The sequence below is a fragment of the Rattus rattus genome, chromosome 16 (genome assembly GCF_011064425.1).
Source record: "Rattus rattus isolate New Zealand chromosome 16, Rrattus_CSIRO_v1, whole genome shotgun sequence".
NCBI classification, from domain to species: domain Eukaryota; kingdom Metazoa; phylum Chordata; class Mammalia; order Rodentia; family Muridae; genus Rattus; species Rattus rattus.
This window is the reverse complement of record NC_046169.1, coordinates 19,779,085-19,799,105: the sequence shown is the minus strand read 5'-3', so window position 1 is coordinate 19,799,105 and position 20,021 is coordinate 19,779,085. Positions and strand designations below refer to the sequence as shown.

The window sequence follows — 20,021 nt, the reverse complement described above, 5'->3', positions numbered from 1 at the left end:
GTGTGTCACCAGGCCTAGGAACAGCAGATCCTGCCACTCACCCCCTAGTGTCCCACCTGCACATGGTCAAGCAAATGTTGCAGGCGCTAAAGTTGGCTGCAGATGGGGTCTGAAAGATGGGGCTCCCCGAATGACCCCTACTTAATAGCAAGCCCTCACTGGAGCTCCCATAGAAGAGAATAAACCTGCTGCTTCACCGACCTGGACTTGTCTCTGTGCTCTGTTGCTCCCCCTCCAGTATTCGGGGCCAACAGTAAACCGACTCCCCAGGGAAGGTCACATAATACTCTTAATTTGATTTTGTTTAAAAATAAAAACTCTAGGGAATAAAGGGGGGAAGGATTCCCATACTTCTCAAATATCAGAAAAGCTAAGGGAGCGGGAATTTACATTTAAATTCCTATCTTAAGTAAGGAAGGTCCCGGAGACCCTGCTGTGTGAGGCTGACGCTTTCCCTTTCCTTCACAGTGCTCACTGCACTTCTCCTATCTGCCTGCTCACCACGGTCCTAGAAACTCACACAAACCAAAACCTTATCAACGAAACCACTTTCTAATCAGAAATAAGCACCATCAGGCTGGTGTAGCTCAGCAGAGAGAGGGTGCCTGTCATGTATCAGTACCACAAAAACAAACCAAACAAGAACACAAAATATGCCATTTCTCAACTTCCTGTACCCTGATACACTGGTCGGCCTTCGCCACTCGCGCCAGGTACTCTGAGATGGAGAGGACTCAGGACTCAGCCGTGACATTAGCTCACACGCTGTACCCAAGTAACAGCAGGATGACCAGCCACTCACACTTCAGCCTATCGAAGGCACAGTTGGGATCCACGCTCTCCTGCTTTAGCGGGGAAAGTTTCTAACACAGGCTAGACTGAAATATGTGGCAGACTTTGGCCCAGCCCTCTTGGTGAAGGCTTCGTGTGAGGCACATGCTCACGTCTGGCTGCTTCTACAGACTGCTCTCCTCTCAGCAAATCCCACCAGACATTTCTCTCTATATGTAAATTTCTCTCTCTACACATAATCCTATTCCATACAAATGTCTGTGTGCCTGAATGAATGGATGTATATATGTTTATAACACATGAGTGCAGAAGTCACAGAGGTCAGAGAGGGCATCAGGCCCCCGGGAGCTGGAGCTGCAGGCCTTTGTCCTGTGGAGGAGCAGTGTGTGAGCTTAAACACTGAGCCCCGTCTCCACAGCTCGCTGGGCTTGCTCGCTGGGCTTGCTCGCTGGGCTTGCTTACCAGTTGGCAAGCTTAGTTAGGAGAACAAGCCTTGCAGGAACAAAGATTAACGTCTGAACATTTGCACTGACAGTGTTACTGGCCAGATGCGGCGCCTGGGCAGGTAAAACGTGGTGAGCTAGGATCAAACTTCCAGTGGCAATGCACACCTTTGACCCCAGCATTCGGGAGGCAGAAGGATATCTCCGAGTTTGTGGCCAGCCTGGTCTACAGAGCTGTCACCTCAGCTATTTCAGAGGCCAATCCAAGAGAATCACAGGTTCAAGCCTAGCCTCTGCTACAAAGTGAGTTCTAGGTTAGTCTGAGCAACTTAGGGCGGGCAAGCCTATCTCAAAATGACAAGGGAAAGGTGGTAGAGCTCTTGCCAAATGTGAGGCACTGCGCTCAGGTCCCACCAATATGGAAAAATATTTTTTCAAGAAATTTAATTATTTAAATCAAAGAAGGCAGGAAGGGGGAAGGGATTCGGTGCAACCGTACCTGGCGTGTTCGTCCGTGGCTGAGTCACCTCAGTTGTACTGTGAGTCAGCAGTTCTGGTCTGTGAAAGTTTATCGACATTAGTAGTTAGAGCTCTCAGGAGCAGTCAAGGTCTCCCACAGAGCTGGACACAGTCAACTGTTTTTACATATGGCCCATTCCGCCTTCCAGTGCAAGGAAATGAACCATACTGGTGGGGCTGTTCTGAAAACAGCAAGTTCCACATTCAGGTGGAATATGGGGTCTCTGTAGAAATAAATGTACACCAGTCGTGCCTGCCACCTCCTGCCCTACCGGAACTGGACATCTGACACACCTCAATCCTGACAAACACCCCAAAACACTGCCCCAAATAACAAGGCAGAAGGAAGCCCTGGCAACTCCTCCGGGAGTGAGTGACGACAGCCTTCTGTGTCTGCTCCCCACACACACCACCCACTTGTAACACGTCTTTCAGGAGGCAGCCAGTGCAAGCACGGCACAACACTCTTGTGTGTCACGTTCCTCCTCGACCGCTGTCCCGGAGATGGAAAGTCCTGCTCTAGGCCACACACCGGCGACCAGCCTAGGAGCGCCCGCCTGCTCACCCACCCTGCATCCTAATGCTCTGTTCTCACTGCCCTGGGACAAGTGTTACAATCACAAGACAGAGCTGTTCTTGAGACCCACTCTGTAAATCTCAGCCCTCACTAGAGAGACCCCTGCTCAGCCAGTTCATGTAAACACTGAGTTTACAGTATACAGAGGGAGGGCCACTTAGGAGGAAGAGATCCACTGTCATCAAATGGGTCTTTAATCAGGAAAAAGAGAATCTTTTAAAATCCGTTCCACAGATCTTACCTCTTGATAACAAATTTAATTCGATTGCCCACTTGGATGATTTTTTCCAGTCTTGGGATTCCATACCATGAGGGGCTTCGGAAAGGAATGTTTTCTGGAAGTCCTTCCACATAGAGATCATTGGGATAGGCCTCGAATTTTTGGTACGGTACAGCCTTGGCTTCCGTGCTTCCCAAGGCCTCAGCTGTGGAAAAGGAGTGCAAGTCAGGAGACTCAGGCTGAGGTCACACATGAGAACACCCCCAAGTGCAAAGCTTCAAAGATTGTAACTAAAGCACAAAACTAGCCGCCATGTGTGTGAGCCCGCAATGCCAGCACTCAGGAGGCCGAGGCAGGGATGGAGTTCCAGGTAAGCCCAGGCCGAAGGGTTTGGGAGGGAGAGGAAGACAGGGAAAAAAGGGAGATGGGAAGAGAGGGAGGAGAATAGGGGAGAGAGAAAGAGAGACAGCAACCAACCATGTGGGGGGTCATTAAAGGCATTTACTGATTTCTAGTCTGAAACTACATCCAAACAGCTTTTAAAAGAAATATTCAAATGACTGACAGCAAACTAGCAGCCAGCCAGTCCCTGGATCCTGTAGGTGACCCCTGCATATTCTGCAGCCTGGTAGCCGCTCAAGGCAGGGCTTAACCAGCCCGAGTTCCTTTGTTATTGATGGACTCTTCCTTTAGGAAGACTTATTAGGACTTTAAGTCCTAATTTCTCTGTCCTCCTGTGCGCATGTGTGATGTGGAGAGCAAAGGTCAGTAGAGCGTGTAGGTCCTCAGAAGCTGTCAGCTGTCTGTGAGACAGGTTCCATTGGCTAGCCTGAACTTTCCACATAGGCTAGGCGGGCCGGCCAGCGAGCTCTGGGGACCTCTGGGGACCTCTGGTCTGCACTTCCCACTGCTGAGGTTATAAGGGCAATGCCAGGTCCACTTCTCTTTACCATGGGCTCTGGAGACCAAACTCGGGGCCTCATGCTTTTGAGGCAAGCACTTTAACAAGGGAGCCATCCCCCTGACCCTGTCTTAACGCCTTCCTTCATAGCGGCAACGCCAGATCTGAAGGACTCTAATGTGTTTGAAATCCACGTACACAGAATCCCCACCACGGCAGTAAAAGGAGAGGAGCAGCTAGCAGCTCAGATCCACAGCTGTCTGTCTGTCAAACAGGACAGGATCTAGACCTAATCTTAACACGCTTTCTGTAAAGTAAGACGCTGTCTGAATGGACAGCAGTCAAGAGGGAGGAGCTGGCGGCTGGGCGTCGATGCAGAGGAAGGCTTTAGTGTCAGCACTCAGAGGCCAGCCGAGGCACAGGCAGGGAGACTGCCGAGTCTGAGGCAGCCTGGGCTACAAATACAAGGATAAAAGGAAAGAAAAATTCAAGGATACCGCCTCCTAGACAGTGAGCTCTCAGGTCATCCTGTCTCAGCCCTCCAGTCCCCACGCCCACAGTCAGCCATCTTCTCTAGCCAAGCTCACGGACCAGGAAGTCCTTCCCATTTCCTGCCCAGAACAATGCTCCTAAGCCAGGGCTGGGTTGGGTCACCCCTTCCCCCTGAGCTGTCTCTACTGCACACACGAGTGTGCATGAGTGTGCAGGGGTGCACAGGTGCCAGAGACAGGCAGTGGATGCTGGAGAACTGGGGCAAGCTCCTGGGTGATTTCAGCGAGATCTTGTTCCCTCTGCCTTAGAAACCTAACGAAGGGCACCTGCTGAGTTCTCACCAGTCCCCAAACAGCACATTTCTAGATCCACCAAAAATGCGAGTCACTGAGCCAGTAAAGTTCATTTTTTGGAGAGTGGCCACTGGGAAAAACTTTTCTAGAATTAACGCCTTTAGTCCCAGCACCCAGGAGGCAGAGGCAGGTGGATCCCTGTAAGTTTAAGGCCAACCTGGTCTACAGACAGAGTTCCAAGTTCCATACCAGCCAGGACTACACAGAAAAAAACTTTAAAAAAACTATTACATAGAAATGGGGACCAAACCCAGAGCCTCAGTCTTGCCAAGCGAGTGCCTGACGGGCTCAGATCTCAGACCCAGCCTGAGTTTGCTTCCTCAGCCGGCCCATGCTCTGCCGGCCACTTCTCCTTTTCCTTCCCTTCCTTTCCTCCTTTGTCAGTTCCTGGGTAAAGCCAACAACAGCCAACGGCAGTGACACTCTAGGGAGCCAAGACTGAGTGAACCACATGCCACCCTACACAGGAATCGCAACGACATAATGCTGACATCCCTGATGATAAACAAGCACCATTGCTTGACGGGAGCTGCTACGGCACACTCGGGAGCAGGCTCTACAGCTCACACCCGACAGGAAGGAAGTCACTGCCAAGGCAGGTAGGGGCCTGATCAGCATATGATGCCTCAACTCTCAGCGGTCGGTAGATGGTATTTAGTTCTCCACTATCCTGAGGAGTAGAAAAATAAAATTTCCCTTCCCAAAAAAAAAACCTTGAAAGCTGGGTAGTAGTGGTGTATGGTTAATTCCAGCACTGGGGAGGCAGAGACAGGAGGATCTCTGTGAGTTCCAGAGCAGCCAGGGCACACAGAGAAACCCTGTCTCGGAAAAAAAACAAAAACAAAAACCAAAAGAATAAAGAGAGAAAGTTGAGTGAGTGAAAAGCTACTTGTGGGCCGGAGAGACGGCTTGGCGGCTAAGAGCACTGGCTGCCCTTGCAGAAGACCTGAGCTCGGTTCCCAGCATCCCCATGGCTGCTAACAGCCACATGCAGTCTAGTTCCAGGGGATCCAAGACCTCTTCTGGCTGCCGTGGACACCATCCATGCCAGTGGTGAACAGACACACGTGCAGGCACACGTGCAGGCCACACAGAGATCTTCCTTATGCAATGGTAACAATCCAAAGACAATCAGTGTCTGAATGTGTAAGGCGCAAAGCACAGCACAGCGGCTCACGCCTTTAGTTAGGGTCAGCCTGGGCTACAGAGCAAAGTCCAAGCCAGCAAGGGCTGCATGTCATCCTTAAATAATCAAAACAAAACAAAACCAACACCCGAACCAGGATCTGAGGACATGGGAAGACGCCTGCCTAGTGTGCAAGAAGCCCTCAGAGTTCCATGCCAGTAACCCATAAATCCAACACTGTCAACCGGGCCTCTGATCCCAGCACTCAGGGACACAGGAAGGTGGATCTCTGAGTTCGAGGCCAGCCTGATCTACATCCATCTGCATAGTGAGACTTTGTCTCAAAACAACAAAAACAATAATAAAGCAATAATAAATAGCAAAAAAAACAAAACAAAATAAATACTAAAACCCAAAAAACTAAAATTGGCTCTAGTAAGCCAGTGGGCAGTTGTATGTCCCTGGTTCTGATGTCCTTCTCACTGGACCCAGAAGAGAAACAAATCCAAACGGTCAAATAAATACCTACACCGCATAAATAAACCTCCACGAAGCAATTACTCAGGGCTGGGGTGCGGCTCACAGGAGAGGACTTGCCTAACATCTACCGGCAGGAGGTAGAGCATTTGTCTAGGGCATGCAAGGCCCAATCCACCCCAGCACAAAAAGAAAAATTAAAGAAACAATACGGAAGGTTTGCTCTATTGCCTTCTAGATAGATTTTAAAACTTCTTAAATTTTTACTAAAAGCAAGGGAAACATTAGGTTAAGTCAAATTCCTTAAATGAAATAACACTTAACAACAAAACAAGTGACAAAAGACCACCAGGGCTGGAGAGACGGCTCAGCACTCGGAGTGCTCGCTGCTCTTCCGGACGGCCAGGCTCAGATTAGGGGGCTCACGACTACCTGTCAGTCTAGGACCTGACACCCTCTTCTGCCTTCCACAGACACCTGCACACATATCACACATGCTCACACACACTCACACACACTCACTCACACACACACACACACGCACACACATACACGCACACACACACTCACATATATATATAGTTTCTTTCAAATCACTCTGTAATGCTTACTTTGGGGAAGAGCCTACTTACCAAATTTCTTGCAGAAGAGCTGGTCAACCATCTTCCTCAGTTTGGTGATCCGAGCATACCACTCTTCCTTCACTGTGAGGGACAGGCACACATTTTCTGGGCTTAGCAGCTTTTCCTTAGTCAGATTGTTAAATGTTACGGTAATACCCTCGTTAATTTTTCTCCCATTAACAGAAGTTACCTTTAACTCTTCAGGAGATATTTATTAATCTACATGGGGCAATTCCCACTTCATCCCGAGGAACACAAAACAAACTATACTTTCTCTTTACATCCTGAATTAGATAGAATTGATAAGCCTTTATCCAACTAACAAATGCAGACTTTACGATACACTTTTTAGTTAATTTCCTTCTGAGACAGTATTTCACTAGCCCTGGCTGCCTGGAACTCGCCAAACAGACCAGCCTGCTCTGCCTCTCATGTACTGGGATTACAAGCATGGCCAAGCATGCCGGGCAGTACACATGTGTGCAGGTTTGCCCAGAAATGCAGTTCATCTCTACCTATCCTCTCCTCCGCAAGTCCTTTCAACTGTCAGTGTTTACCACAGCAACAGACATGTTTCAGAGCGCAATCCACCCATCTCTGTACGGCTATTAACAGAGCTGCGTTCCTCTTCTACGGAATACTACGATTCTGGAATGCACGTTACTGAACGACTCACAGCTGCTGGTCAAAGGTCTATTCTTTTTTTCTTCAAAGATTTGTTTTTTATTATTTAATGTTTGTTTTCATGCACACCATGGTTTCTGGGACTTGAACTCTGGAAGAGCAGCCAGTGCTCTCAACCACGGAGCCATCTCTCCAGCCCCAATGGCCTTCTCTCCAGCCCCAAAGGCCTTTCTTCATGAGAACCCACCTCCTGATGCAGGCTTGTCCAGCTGTAAATCTTCTCGTGTTGAGTTCAGAAGCTCATGTCTGAAAGGACAGAGTTAAATGGTGAATACCTGCCAGGCGGCATGCAGCAAGGAGACACACACAGCACACGTACAGTGCTCGATCGTCCAGACCGACGGCATACCAGCACACCTAAACCAACCTCAGAACCCCGTCAGGATAGAAGGTGCAGACTGTCTCAGAGGACGCCTCATGTGCTCAGAGTGAAAGAGGTACCTTGCTACGGGGACTTTAAACTTTTTACAGTAACACAACCCTTTAATTATATGTTCTATTCAAAACTGATTTTGTTGCTTGTCTGTTTGTTTTTGAAGCTCTACACATATCCAGCAATCGTATGTGCAGGGCCAGAGATGTTTTATCTTTCTGAACCATCAACCTATAAAATACAAGAAGAAGCCTGAGTGGCCCAGCCCGCAGAGCTCTTGACTGGGTGGAGCCCAGGACGCTGCAATGCCTGGGGCGTGGGAGGCAAAGGCTTCATAACTTCTCAGTCTTCTAACAACGGATCAGTGTTTCATTTCCTTCATACTTTTTTTTTTTTTTTTTTTTTTTTTGTTTTTTTTTTTGGGAGCTGGGGACCGAACCCAGGGCCTTGCGCTTCCCTAGGTAAGCGCTCTACCACTGAGCTAAATCCCCAGCCCCTGAGCTAAATCCCCAGCCCCATACTTTTTTGAAACAGGACTTTCCTAGTAGCCCAGGCTGACCTGGAGCTCACTATGTAGACCAGGCTGGCCCCACACTCATAAAGATCCTCTAGCCTCGGCCTCTTGAATGGTGAGACTAAAGGTTACACTACAAACCACAACGACGTCCTGGCACACTCCCAGACGCCGGTCTTCTGGCTTTGTCTTCTTATTTTATTTTATTGTTTTACTAATTTTTAAACTTACTTATTTTTATTTCACATGCCTTGGTGATTTGTGTATGTGTTCTGTGTGAGGATGTCGGGTACCCTTACAGACAGCTGTGAGCTACCATGTGGGTGCTGGGATTGAACCTGGGTCCTCTGGAAGGACAGCCAGTGCTCCCAAACTGCTGAGCCGTCTCTCCAGCTCCGCCCCTCATTTTAAATGTATGCCTGCTACTTCAGCTTCCTACAACACGACACGCCATCTATGCCTTCAAAGTGTACGCCTAAGAGGTTCCCCATCTTTGGATCTGCTGGGATCACTTTACAAAGGCCCCCTTAGATCTTAAGCAGTGCTGCAATCCTGGCCAAGAAATTAGGAAGTGGACGGAGCAGGATTACGTAAGCACAAACTGCCACACAGGACAGACAAGCTGAGTCTGATCCATGGAATCTTTGCAACTGGTAGAAAGAGAATGGACTCCTAAAACTCTAACTTCCGGGGTTGAGGATTTAGCTCAGTGGTAGAGCGCTTGCCTAGCAAGCGCAAGGCCCTGGGTTCGGTCCCCAGCTCCAAAAAAAAAAAAAAAATTAAAAAAAAAAAAACGGGGTTGGGGATTTAGCTCAGTGGTAGAGCGCTTGCCTAGGAAGCTCAAGGCCCTGGGTTCGGTCCCCAGCTCCGAAAAAAAGAACTAAAAAAAAAAAAAAACAAAACCAAAACTCTAACTTCCTCATGTACATCACACAAAGTTAGATATAAAGAAGTTAAAGAAACAAGCAAATATGGACTGTACGGGCGGCTGCCATCTTAAGATGGGCTCATCAGCATCGCGCCTCTGACAACTGCACTGGCTTAGGAAACAGCAAAGGAAGCGCCCCTTGCTATGATTTTCCATTAGTGTGAAGGGGGCTAACACTGGCCTCCTGCTCCTACTCAGTCTTCCTTCCAAGCTTATGTTCACAGGCTTTCAATTTGCCAGATTTAAAACAGTGCTTCCCAACTTCCCTAATGCTACAACCCTTTAATACAGTTTCCCGTGTTGTGGCGACCCCCTACCATAACATTATTATTATTTTTGTTTGTTTGTTTATTTGATTTTTTTCAAGATAGGGTTTCTGTGTGTTAACAGTCCTAGCAGTGATAGAGACCAGGCTGGCCTTGAACTCACAGAGATTTGCCTGCCTCTGCCTCCCAAGTGTGGCCCACTGGTAATCCAAGTCTCAGATGGCGGGGAGAACTGCTAGAGCGACACGGGCTAGACGGACTGACTCAATCGGGAACTCTGCTCTCAAGAGTGCAGTGGAAGAGTGAGCCACCATGATATTAACCTCAAGGCCTACAGACATACGAGCACACACAGGCATCTATGTGTCCCAAACACACACATACCAAACATACAAACACAGGGAAAGTTGGAAGATGAACAGATATACAATCATTCAAGTTTTTACATACAGCCCGTGATTAATTTCTGTCAGCATTAAATAAGCAAACCAACAAACAAACTGTAGCAAGCGACACAGACGAGAGGCGCAGGAGTGCAGACGCCCCACTTACTTCTTGATCACAAAGCGGATCCTCTCCTTTGCCAGCAATATCCTCTCCAGGCGAGGAATGCCGTACGTTGACGGCCTTCTAAAGGGGATCCCTTCAGGAAGGCCCTCTACATACAGATCTTCGACGTGCGACTGGAAAAGAGGGTATGGGATCGTCACCGGGCCTTTGGCTTTTATAGCTTGAGCTTTAGGATGGAAAGAGAGAGGACCATCATTACAAGACAAGGTCTGCGCAGCTCCACACAGGACGACGGGCGACACACAGCGCTCGCTGCTTTGCTATGTGGCTACAAACACGGGACCATCGAGGTTTTGGAACACAAGCATTCGTTTTCTACGACTGAACTTCTAAAAGGATTCCTCTCCAGTAAGAGCATGGAAAACATTCTACATTCTTGATCTGCACCATTTATAGTGACAGCCGTTTCTTTACCCCAGGGTAACCTAATGCAGCGGTTATGGACCATGTGGACAAGTTTGTCAGCAAATAGAGTCCCTGTCCCACCAGCGTCACTGTCGGCTGCTGTTCTGTGGACAAACGTGTCTGATAAACATGAACACTTCAGCCGCATCACACGCGTCAGCCATGGAGAAGACAGAGCACGAACTTTGCTCATCCCCTAACGCGATACCAGGTCTACATAGCAGTTAGGATTCCTCCTGTGAGGCCAATGACCCCTGAAGTCGCTTTCAATGTATAAAACATGGTGATTGTTGTGGCAATTTCAAAGCAGTAGACACACAATCACTGTCTTATATACAAAAGAATCTTGGCTGGTGGCCATGGTGGTGATTCTACCTCTCAGGAGGCAGAGGCAGGGGGATTGCTCTGAGTTCCATGCTAGCCTGGTCTGCATGGTGAGACCTGCCTCACGCAAACAAAACAACCCAATAAATAACAGCCCCACCTTGCACTGCTGCGGACGGAGCACCAGGCCAGGGAGCTCCTGTCCTATTAGACGACTCTAGCTCAGAATGGGGCTGAGAGAAACGTGAACACACAGAGAGCAAGCATGCACACCGTACCAGCCGGCCTCCTGCAGGGACTGTGCTCTTCCCAGACCCTCAGGACACCTTCTGTCCCCGTGCCCACAGGAGTGCCTGCAGGAGGCGGGAAGCGAGGACATGGCGCCCTGGCCTAGCTGTGACCTGCCTGCTGTGTGTCACCACTTCTACTTGCACTGTCTGCATTTCCTGCCTGGAAATGGGTGAACTATAGCACAAGCTACGGCCTGAACAAGAGGTGGCAGGAACGCAAAGGGAACCTGAGGCAAGGAGAGGAAACTATGCAACTCCAGACTTTCTCTCAGGATCTCCACCACGTTTAAGGACTACGTTGGGGGCCGAAGAGATGGCTCAGTGGTTAAGCACTTGCTGCTCCCGCAGGTCCAGTTCCCAAACGTACTGCAGTTCCCAGCTATCTCTGCACAAGGCACCCGGAACACCCATACAGCTAATGTAAACGTGTTTCTACACAGCTTCCTAGAAAGTGTCAACCAGAGAGTCTGCACTGGAGTCAGGCACGATGGCGCACACCTTTAACCCCACCCCTGGAGGCAGCGGGCGGAGGAGCATCTCTGTGAGCTGGATGCCAGGCTGGGCTTCACAGCGAGTCTGGCAATCAGAGCCACACAGTGACTTTGCTTCCACTTAATGGTAATCTGGAACTATTTCTCACGTGCCATACACGTATAAGGCACAGCTGTGAGGAAGGCTTAACTCCCGGCAGCCCTGCCTGCCTGGCCTGAGCAGCGGCCTGAAATGAATGGCTGGTGCAGACATACCGTATTTTCTTTCAAACAATTCTTCCACTTGTTTCCGGAGGTCAGTGATGCGCGCGTTCCATTTCTCTGAAAACGAGAAGGGTCTATGTTCAGTGTCACGGGCAGCTTGTGTTCTCCACAGCAGACAACCCGTCTACCAGCCCACCTCAGTTGGGCTTTTCTCCTGCCTCCCCAAGGGTCTTTCCTTCTCCTGTGGTTCTGGGAACGGCTGGAGACTGAAGGACTTTGAAACTTGTTTTTAGAACAGTCCACAGCCTGCCTCTTTGGAGCTTTTAAACTGGGGAAGATAGGCGATCAGAAAAGGCTGATCCAGTTAGGCACTGGCAAACAGCGGCAAGAGAGAGGCCTGCACAGGCCTGTGGCACTGCAGCTGTGGGAAAGCCAGGCTTTACTGGGAGGTGGCTGCACTTCCACAGGATGCTGAAAAAACCCTAACTCACGTACACACAAACTCCAGCTGGCAGGGCTGGTCTACACCTATGCCAACGGAGACAACACCAAGGCATTTAAACTATGGACCACAAATCTAACCCACCCTGATACATACTCAGTCCCTTAGAACACATGGGCAACAGAGAAAACCAAGGGGACTACCTTGGAAAATGAAGGGTAATGGGGAGCCAAATGCAGTCTACTCCCTCCCCTTGGCTAACAGGCTGCCCACAGACCCACTGCCCACCCCGAGGCCTGCTGCAGACTTACCAAAGTTGAACTCCCTCACTTTGCGCTTGCCGGCGTTGGTGGGCTCTGGGACTGGCGGGGGCGGGGGCGGCTCACTGCTCTTTGGCCTCTTGGTAGGTGGAGAATAATCATCATCTTGAGAAAGGAAACCTTTGTTACTATGGGAACCAGCTGCTGGGTGACAGCAGTTTTGAGGGCAACTCTGGGGACTCACAAGGACTTTCTAGCCACCCCGCTGCCCCACTGCCCGCTGCACCAGCCGGGGACCAGATAGACGCTCATCCCACTGATCAGTTTCTCCCCTCTTAGAATTTTCATGGCTAGAGTTATGCTCAACTCCATTCTCAAGTGTTTTGAGAAAAAAGGTTTTAAGGGAGGCAGCCATTCCACTATAACAGTATAAGTGTATTACAGAAAAAGAATGAAGATGAATCAACGGATAAACTTACAGACGACTCAGATGGCCTCAGACAGGGGGGTTGGGAGGAGCAGGGGCAGAGGGCAGGGATAGGCTGTGTCAAACACTGCAGTTGGTTTCTCTTGGTTTAGGGCGTTTTTTCTGTTAACATTTGTTCTCTGCGGGCCTGACTCCATGGCACTGGGCCCTCCCACTAAAGCACCAGCCTTTCACTGCTGCTCTGACTTGAGACAAGGTGGCTTTGGACTTAGGATCCTCCTGCCTCAGCTTCCTAAGTGCCAGGACGGCGGCATGCACCACTGAGCTGGCTCTGTAAATCTTTTCAATAGCACAACACTTCCAGAACGAAGGAAACAGAGACGTTGACTCCTTCAACACAGGACCATGCACAAACGCCCTGCAGGATGGGGGCGCAGTACACACAAGCCAACATGTGTGAGGTCCATGCTTACTTCAGTGGCACAGAGAGGACCTCCCAAGTACACTCTCAGTGCACCCAACACTGGGGCGGGGGATGCCTGGCCCAAGTGAGAACAGCCACCAGCATCCCAAGAAGGTCAGGACCCACACCTAAGCTGTCGGCTCTAACATCCGAAAATGGAGCTCACAGAATCTTAAAGCTGGTGTAAACTGTCAGTGGCGGTGTACACCTTAATCCTAGCACTTGGGAAGCACAGGCAGGTGAATGTCTGTCAGTTCTAGGCCAGTCAGGGCTACACAGTGAGACCTTGTCTTAGAAAGGAAAAAGGAAAAAAAAAAAAAAAAAAAAAAGGTGTGAGCAGGAAGATGGAAAACCCAAGGTCTTCCTCGCTACATACCAAGTTCAAGGCCAGCTTGGGCCTTGTGACCTGATATTAGAAAAATCGACAGTACAGAATAGAAATAATTATTATTTAGGGACAACAGCTATTAGAAAAGACCACTCCAATACAACAAAATATCACGCTAATTATTTTAAGGTGTAGTTGTTACTCTGAAGCAGACTTTAAAGTGGAACAAGCTGAAGCAGGTGTGGTGGCCCGCACCTGTAATCTCAGCACCTGAGAGACAGGTGTCAAGGTCGAGGCCAGTCTGGACTTCCACAGAGAGGAAAACCAGGTATCAGGGCACCCACCTGTGATCCCAGCACAGAGAAGGCAGGCAATAGAGAGTTCAAGGCCAGCCTGGGCCACATTAGACACGGTCTCAATTTTTAAAAAAGAAAAAGGAAACAGAGGGAGGCCAGTCAGTGGCTCAGACTGTGGCCCAAGCTGCCTCTGGGTTTAACTCTTTCTACTAGGCCCCTGGAGAAATGGTCTGTTTCAGATCCAGGCTGAGGGAAAACAGCCAGGCAGATTTTCTTCCATGTCTAGAGGTTACTCCTTGGGCTGGGTATAGTAGTTCACACCTTTAATCCCAGCCCAGAGACAGGAGGATCTGTGAGTTCAAAGCCAGCGTGGTCAACATAATGAGTTCCAGGACAGAGTTATGTAGAGAGAGACTCTGTCTAAAAGAACAAAACACAAAAAAAGCAACTTCCCACCTCTGTTAAAACCCATTTCAGAATATGAGTGGGCAGCAGTGGTGCATGTCCTAATCCCAGCCCTCGGGAGGTAGAGGCAGGAGGATCTCTGAGTTCCAGAACAGCCAGGGCTATAGAGAAACCCTGTGGGGGTGGGGCAGGGTGCAGGTGCGGGCACACGACATGCTGATAGTTTATGAAGATAATCCATGGGATGCGAACATACACTTAATGCACATTTATTAAAGACCATCGACTGGTTGTGCTCTCCGAGAGAAATGGAGGTACAGTAACAAGCACAAGCATGGGGTGGAGGCGTGGCTCAGCGGTAAAGCAACTGCTCACAGAGCCTCGAGTCGGGCTGCTGGGTGAGGCCTCCTCTCTTCCCTTCGGAGCCGATCCTAACCTGTCACTGCACTGGTCCTCTGGTTATGCGTGAACTGTTTAAAGCACCGTAGGTGCTGGCTTAGTCAAGAACCAACAAACTCACCAGGCTTCCACCCTCTCTGCCCTGGGCAGGGCCTCCTTCCCATGCCACCCACTCTCCGTCTGCTTCACAGGGTGGCCGTGCAGCCTCAAGGTGCTGGGCATGAAATGCTGCCGCCCCAGGTGAACAGTGTATGGGGCAGGAGCATTACCAGGCACACACGGCTCTGATGCTGGTGGGGCTGACTAAATGAGCACCTGTCCATGGCCTGAGGCAGCCACTGCCCTCAGTATCACTTCAAAAACGGAAAAAAGAAAGTCATCCCTGGAACATGGCTTCCTACCTAAGCCGACCCTAAGCTTCCTAAAGACACCACAGAGCTGAACACTGTCCAAACTCACGCAGTTTCATTTGTATGCAATCAACTGTTGTTTAGCGGGGCTAACAGTGAAGACTGATGTGATCCCATTTGAGTGTGCGGCACACACGGTTCTGCAGTGACGTGTGTTGGTGTCCAGTGACCGAGCGGTCAGATAGACCACAAGCATGCAGAAATATTTGTGTGGCTTTAAAGACAAAAAAATATAAAATAAAATAACAGAAAAAAATTCCAAGAGAGTTCATTCATGAAAACAAAACATGAATCAGAAAACAAATTTACTTTAAAGCAACTTTGAGAAAAGTAAAAAACGTCAAAGCCGGAGGCTGGGCATGTGTGAGTGCATGCAAATGCCTCAATGTGGGGAATGGTTTGGGGCCAGGGCTGTTAAGGCAAGTGATATAAGGAGACAGCTTTTCAAAAGCGACCCTTTATTACCTAAGGAGACCTCTCACAAAAACAAGATAAAACACACCAAAGTCAATCCATCAACTGATCCAGCTCGGGAGTGATCGAGCGTGCGTGTGTACATGCATGCATACGTGCAAGCGTGCGTGAGTGCATCTGGCTGCCCCCTACATGAGCTGTCTAGCCTCTGGTCATTACATAGCAGGGCCGAGGCTCAGAGTATGTGGGACAAATGTCCTGCCTCTTCACTGGACATACCAAAGGAAGCGGCAGCCCACCCTAGCCCAAAACGTAAGCTCAATGTTTATGAAACTGAGGGCTGAACGGTCTGATCGCTCCACGGCTGCCCAGACCTGGTTGCTCACATAGCTGTGAGCTGCTAAAACCTGCCTCTAGCCACAGGACTGTGGCACACAAGAGCCCAGAGACCACACTGTAAAATCCAAACAGGGTTGTTTTTTCCACATCTCCTTTTTTATAAACTACATTGGAAATGGAGAGAGATGGACAGGGAAAACTGCTGTCCCCAGGCAGCAGGGACCTCATTTTCTCAGCCCTTTCTTCCAAGTAGAAGCGGACCCTAATCGAGGAGCTGCTCTACACACGCTTTCCCCTCAGTTAAAAGGATGCATTTCTTTATGTGCATTGGTTTCCTTTATGTGAGCATTGGTTTCTTTTATGTGAGCATTGGTTTCCTTTATGTGAGCGTTGGTTTCACACTTGTATGTGCAGCATATGCACTCCTAGAGTCCCTCAAGTCCAGAGGAAGACGTCGGACCCCTGAACAGAAGTTATGGAAGGGCGCTAGCCACCACAGGGCCATCGAGTGCTCCTGACTGCTAAGTCAGCCCTGTGGCCCCATTCTTTTCCTCCTGAAATGACTTCGCCCATGACAGTCGGGGACCTTTTCCCACCCCTTCAGTTTGCTCATGTGACTTTTGTGCTGTAAGACGGGATCTACTTTGCAAACAATCTTAACACAGCCACTCTACCAACTTGGGGCCAGGTGGAGGGGCACACACCTTTAATCCCAGCAACTAGGAGGCAGAGGCCAGTGAGTGGATCTGGTCATCCAGAGCTACAGAAAGAGAACTTGTCTCAAAAAAAAACCCCAAAAAAACAAAAAAAAAAACAAAACAAAAAGCACCATTTGGAGGCAATGCACACCTTTAAGTCCAGCACTCAGAAGGCAGAGGCAAGCGTCAGGCCTGGTCTACAGAGCAAGTTCCAGGACAACCACAACTACACAGAGAAACCATGTCTCAAAATACTAGAAAAAAACCCTCGAAATCTCAATCTTCTCCAGTTTTATTTCTATAATTCAAAACAGAACCTATTTTTCTCATTTCTATCTAAAGAACAAGGCTGATCTACATGCTTTGGTTTTCTAGAAGTTAGCTAGGGCTTTTACATTTAAAAGTGTATGACTCATTCATGCATTTACTGTATGTGTTGGGGAGGGGTAGAAGTGTCTCATCGACAGGATGTGGAGAGAGGACTTGGGTGTCTTCTCTTATGGGGGTCCTGGGGCCTGAACTCAGGTCTTCAGGCTTGGTGCCAAGTGCCTTGACCAGCTGAGCCACCTCGCCAGCCCTTAAAAGGTTTTTAATTAAAGGTGACAAAATTTCAATTCTTCAACTGACTATAAAGAATTCAAAATAGCTTTCAGGTTAGTAACATCACGGTAGTGAGAAAGACGACTATGTGTTAATTTGCTGAGAGCACATGGAGCACAAAGAGACCTCTATCTCAAAATCATCAGCAGCTCACGTCGTCAGCACAATGGAGACACAACAGACAGGCACAGAGAGGGAGCGGGAGACAGAGCACACCCGAGCCTCCAAACCAAGGAAAGTTATGCTGTGGCCAGGGAAAAGGAACTAGCAGCTGTGTGGGGCTGGGGGCCAGGGCATGAGCTTTGTGATAAGAGTCTGGTATCACAGTGCAGCTGTGCTGTGCAGAACCGCAGACGTCTGCACAGCACATGTGTATAAACGGCCTATCAGCAGTGGACTGCCACCACCGCCGGACACAGGGCAGCCTGGGTGAGGAGTGCTGGGAGACAACGGGTTAAAGGGAAGAGGGGTCTGGATGACAGTGTGCACCTTTAACCCAGCCCTCCACGACAGAGGCCAGCAGGCCTTAAGAGTTCAGGTCAGCCTGGCCTACAAAACCATTCCAGGACAGCCAGGGCCTCGTAGGAAGACCCTACCCTAGGAAAAAGTTAAAATACCAAAGGCACACGCCACCTTTAACCTCAGCACTCGGGAGGCAGAGGCAAGAGGGTCTCTGTGAGTTCAAGACCAGTCTGGTCCACATAATAAGTTCCAGGCCAGGCAGGGCTACACAGTGAGACCCTGTCTCAAAAACAAAACAAAACTACAACAACAAAAATATTCAACTGGGGTAAAGAACTTAGCTAATGGAGATTATTTTAAAATTTAAAATATTTGTAATCACTGCTTCCAAACATTTTCAAAAGACAAATAGTATATTATTCATGAAGGAGGAGCATGGGGGTGGGGGTTGCTTTCAAAGTTACTGACCAAGTATGATGGCTTATGCCTACAGTCTCAGTTATACTTGGGAAACTGAGGTAGGAGGATGGCAGGAGTCTAAGAGGTTGAGGCTGCCCTGGGCAGCCCTGTCCTCCCCACTCCAGACTGAGATTCGGGGCGCTCCAGCTTTTCTTAAATCTCTCATATCATAACCCAGAATATCCTGAAATCTGCACGTGTGTGGATCTAAATTTGGATGCCTTTCCCCTCAATTACTAGAGCGCAGTCGTCGCCCAGAGCAACTGGGGAGCCCTGCTGGGGCGTGGGCTGCTCTGTCCCCAGCTTCCTCCAGAATGGATGAGACGCACACTCAGTGTGACTGTGACGTATGTGCTCATGACCAGAAGGGAACTCTTGGAGTCAAGGCTTAAGGAACTAACCTTCAATGGTCACCTCAACTTCAGGGTCCTCACTGGTTTCTGAAGGGACATGTTGAGTAGAATCTTGAAAAAAATAAAATTCTAAAATGACATTCATCATTCAGCATATCCGTGTGCGTCGACACTTACTGTCTGGGACTCCAAAAGACGCCTACGATAAAATGCAACTGGCATTTGAATTCATTTCACGTTCTTTAAGAATATTTGACCCTTGATTATAACTGGGGATAAAAGAAGAAAACAAAACGCTGGAAAATGTTACGATAATCACCAAGTTACCTGCTTCGGCGGACTCGAGAGCCCATGATCCTGGAGGAATGTGGTTACAGCAAACTCACAGTTGTTTCCTGGCTCTACCCGGAGGATGCCAGTCAGAGCAAATAAAAACCTGCTTTCTAGTCTGCAACTACAGCTCTTGCCTTCCAGGTACCCTAGCAGTGGTTTACAGTTAAGTGACACCACTATCAACTTTTGCAGAGGAGACCTTCACGACAAGGGAAAGCCAGTGACAGGCGTGCATGGCTGCAGTTTGCAGGGTCCTCGACTGAGGTCTGTGTTATTACACAAAAACGGACATCCACGAAAAGAAAGGTTAGTGCTGGGCACGGGCATTCCGTTAGCTCATTAGCTCTTTGCTCTGCAAAGGTTGAGAGGTTAAGTGTTTGGCCGGACGGGCAGCCGCTGCTGTCAGTCAGGGATAGAGCGCAGAGAGAAACCAAGCGCGCTCAGCTGTTAACACTGGAACACAGCAGCAAGAATTCGTCAGAAACAAGTCTCCCGAAACCTGGTACGTATTGACAGACTCATGAACCATGAAGCAGTCTGGGTGCTGATGAACCATGCAGGTCCTGTTGACAGCAGTACTCTCTCTCCCTAAGACCTACCACAGAGGATCATCAGATCGCCTCCCCGTGCCCACCAGCAAGCTCACCACAAAATCAATCACGTATCAAGAGCATGTCAAGTATTTCTTTTTGTTTCCTTGATCTGAGACAGGGTCTCACTATGTAGCCTGGGCTGGCCTGGCACTTACCATGTAGCCCAGGCTGGCCTCAAACTCATGGGTGATCCTCCTGCCTCAGCCTCCCAACTGCTAGGATAACAGGTGTGCGCTACCACACCTGGCCAGACCATCAATATCTCTGAGAGAAACGGATTCCTACTAGAAAGCCTACCTAGTTCTGCAACTGAGTGTGCAAAGGTCAGCCCATGACTTTGTTAGGATCACCCCTGCCCCACTAGAAGAAGGTAAAAGGTCAAATTCACCATTTCTTAAATAAAATGAAACAAGAGATAAAAGAAATGCAAAGTTGCAGGTTAAATCCCCACCCCCACCATGTTCTATCAACAGCAGCTAATACGAGGGACACAGATTCCGAAGCAAGAGCGGCTACCTCAGCAGCCATGTCCCTGGAGGGCTCCAGGCCCTCTGGAACTACTTCAAACACTGAGCAGGGAGGGCGTCAGGCCCCGTAACGCTCCCTGGCTGTATCAGCTGAGGACCGGGTGATGAGGAGAGCTCAGAGGCCAGCAGAGCAGCAGCCATCCCTGAGGTGGCTCCTGAGGTAGCTGTGGGTGTGACAGCGCTAAGAAGACGGCAATCTTCTCCTAAGGTGTATCTGTCGCCCTAGGAGCAAGCTGGGAAT

General features: G+C 49.2%; 1 protein-coding gene across 1 annotated transcript in view; it reads right to left on the bottom strand.

Moving 5' to 3' along the window:
• Positions 1 to 20,021, bottom strand: part of Gtf2i (general transcription factor IIi) — a 72,120-nt gene that overhangs the window by 13,674 nt on the left and 38,425 nt on the right. Inside the window, exons 12-19 of the mRNA XM_032886275.1 lie at positions 18,376 to 18,438; positions 12,326 to 12,439; positions 11,624 to 11,689; positions 9,841 to 10,024; positions 7,395 to 7,453; positions 6,533 to 6,604; positions 2,573 to 2,756; positions 1,735 to 1,793 (exon numbers count right to left, since the gene is read on the bottom strand). Coding sequence (XP_032742166.1) covers positions 1,735 to 1,793; positions 2,573 to 2,756; positions 6,533 to 6,604; positions 7,395 to 7,453; positions 9,841 to 10,024; positions 11,624 to 11,689; positions 12,326 to 12,439; positions 18,376 to 18,438 — 801 coding nt within the window. The remainder of the gene's footprint in view (positions 1 to 1,734; positions 1,794 to 2,572; positions 2,757 to 6,532; positions 6,605 to 7,394; positions 7,454 to 9,840; positions 10,025 to 11,623; positions 11,690 to 12,325; positions 12,440 to 18,375; positions 18,439 to 20,021) is intronic.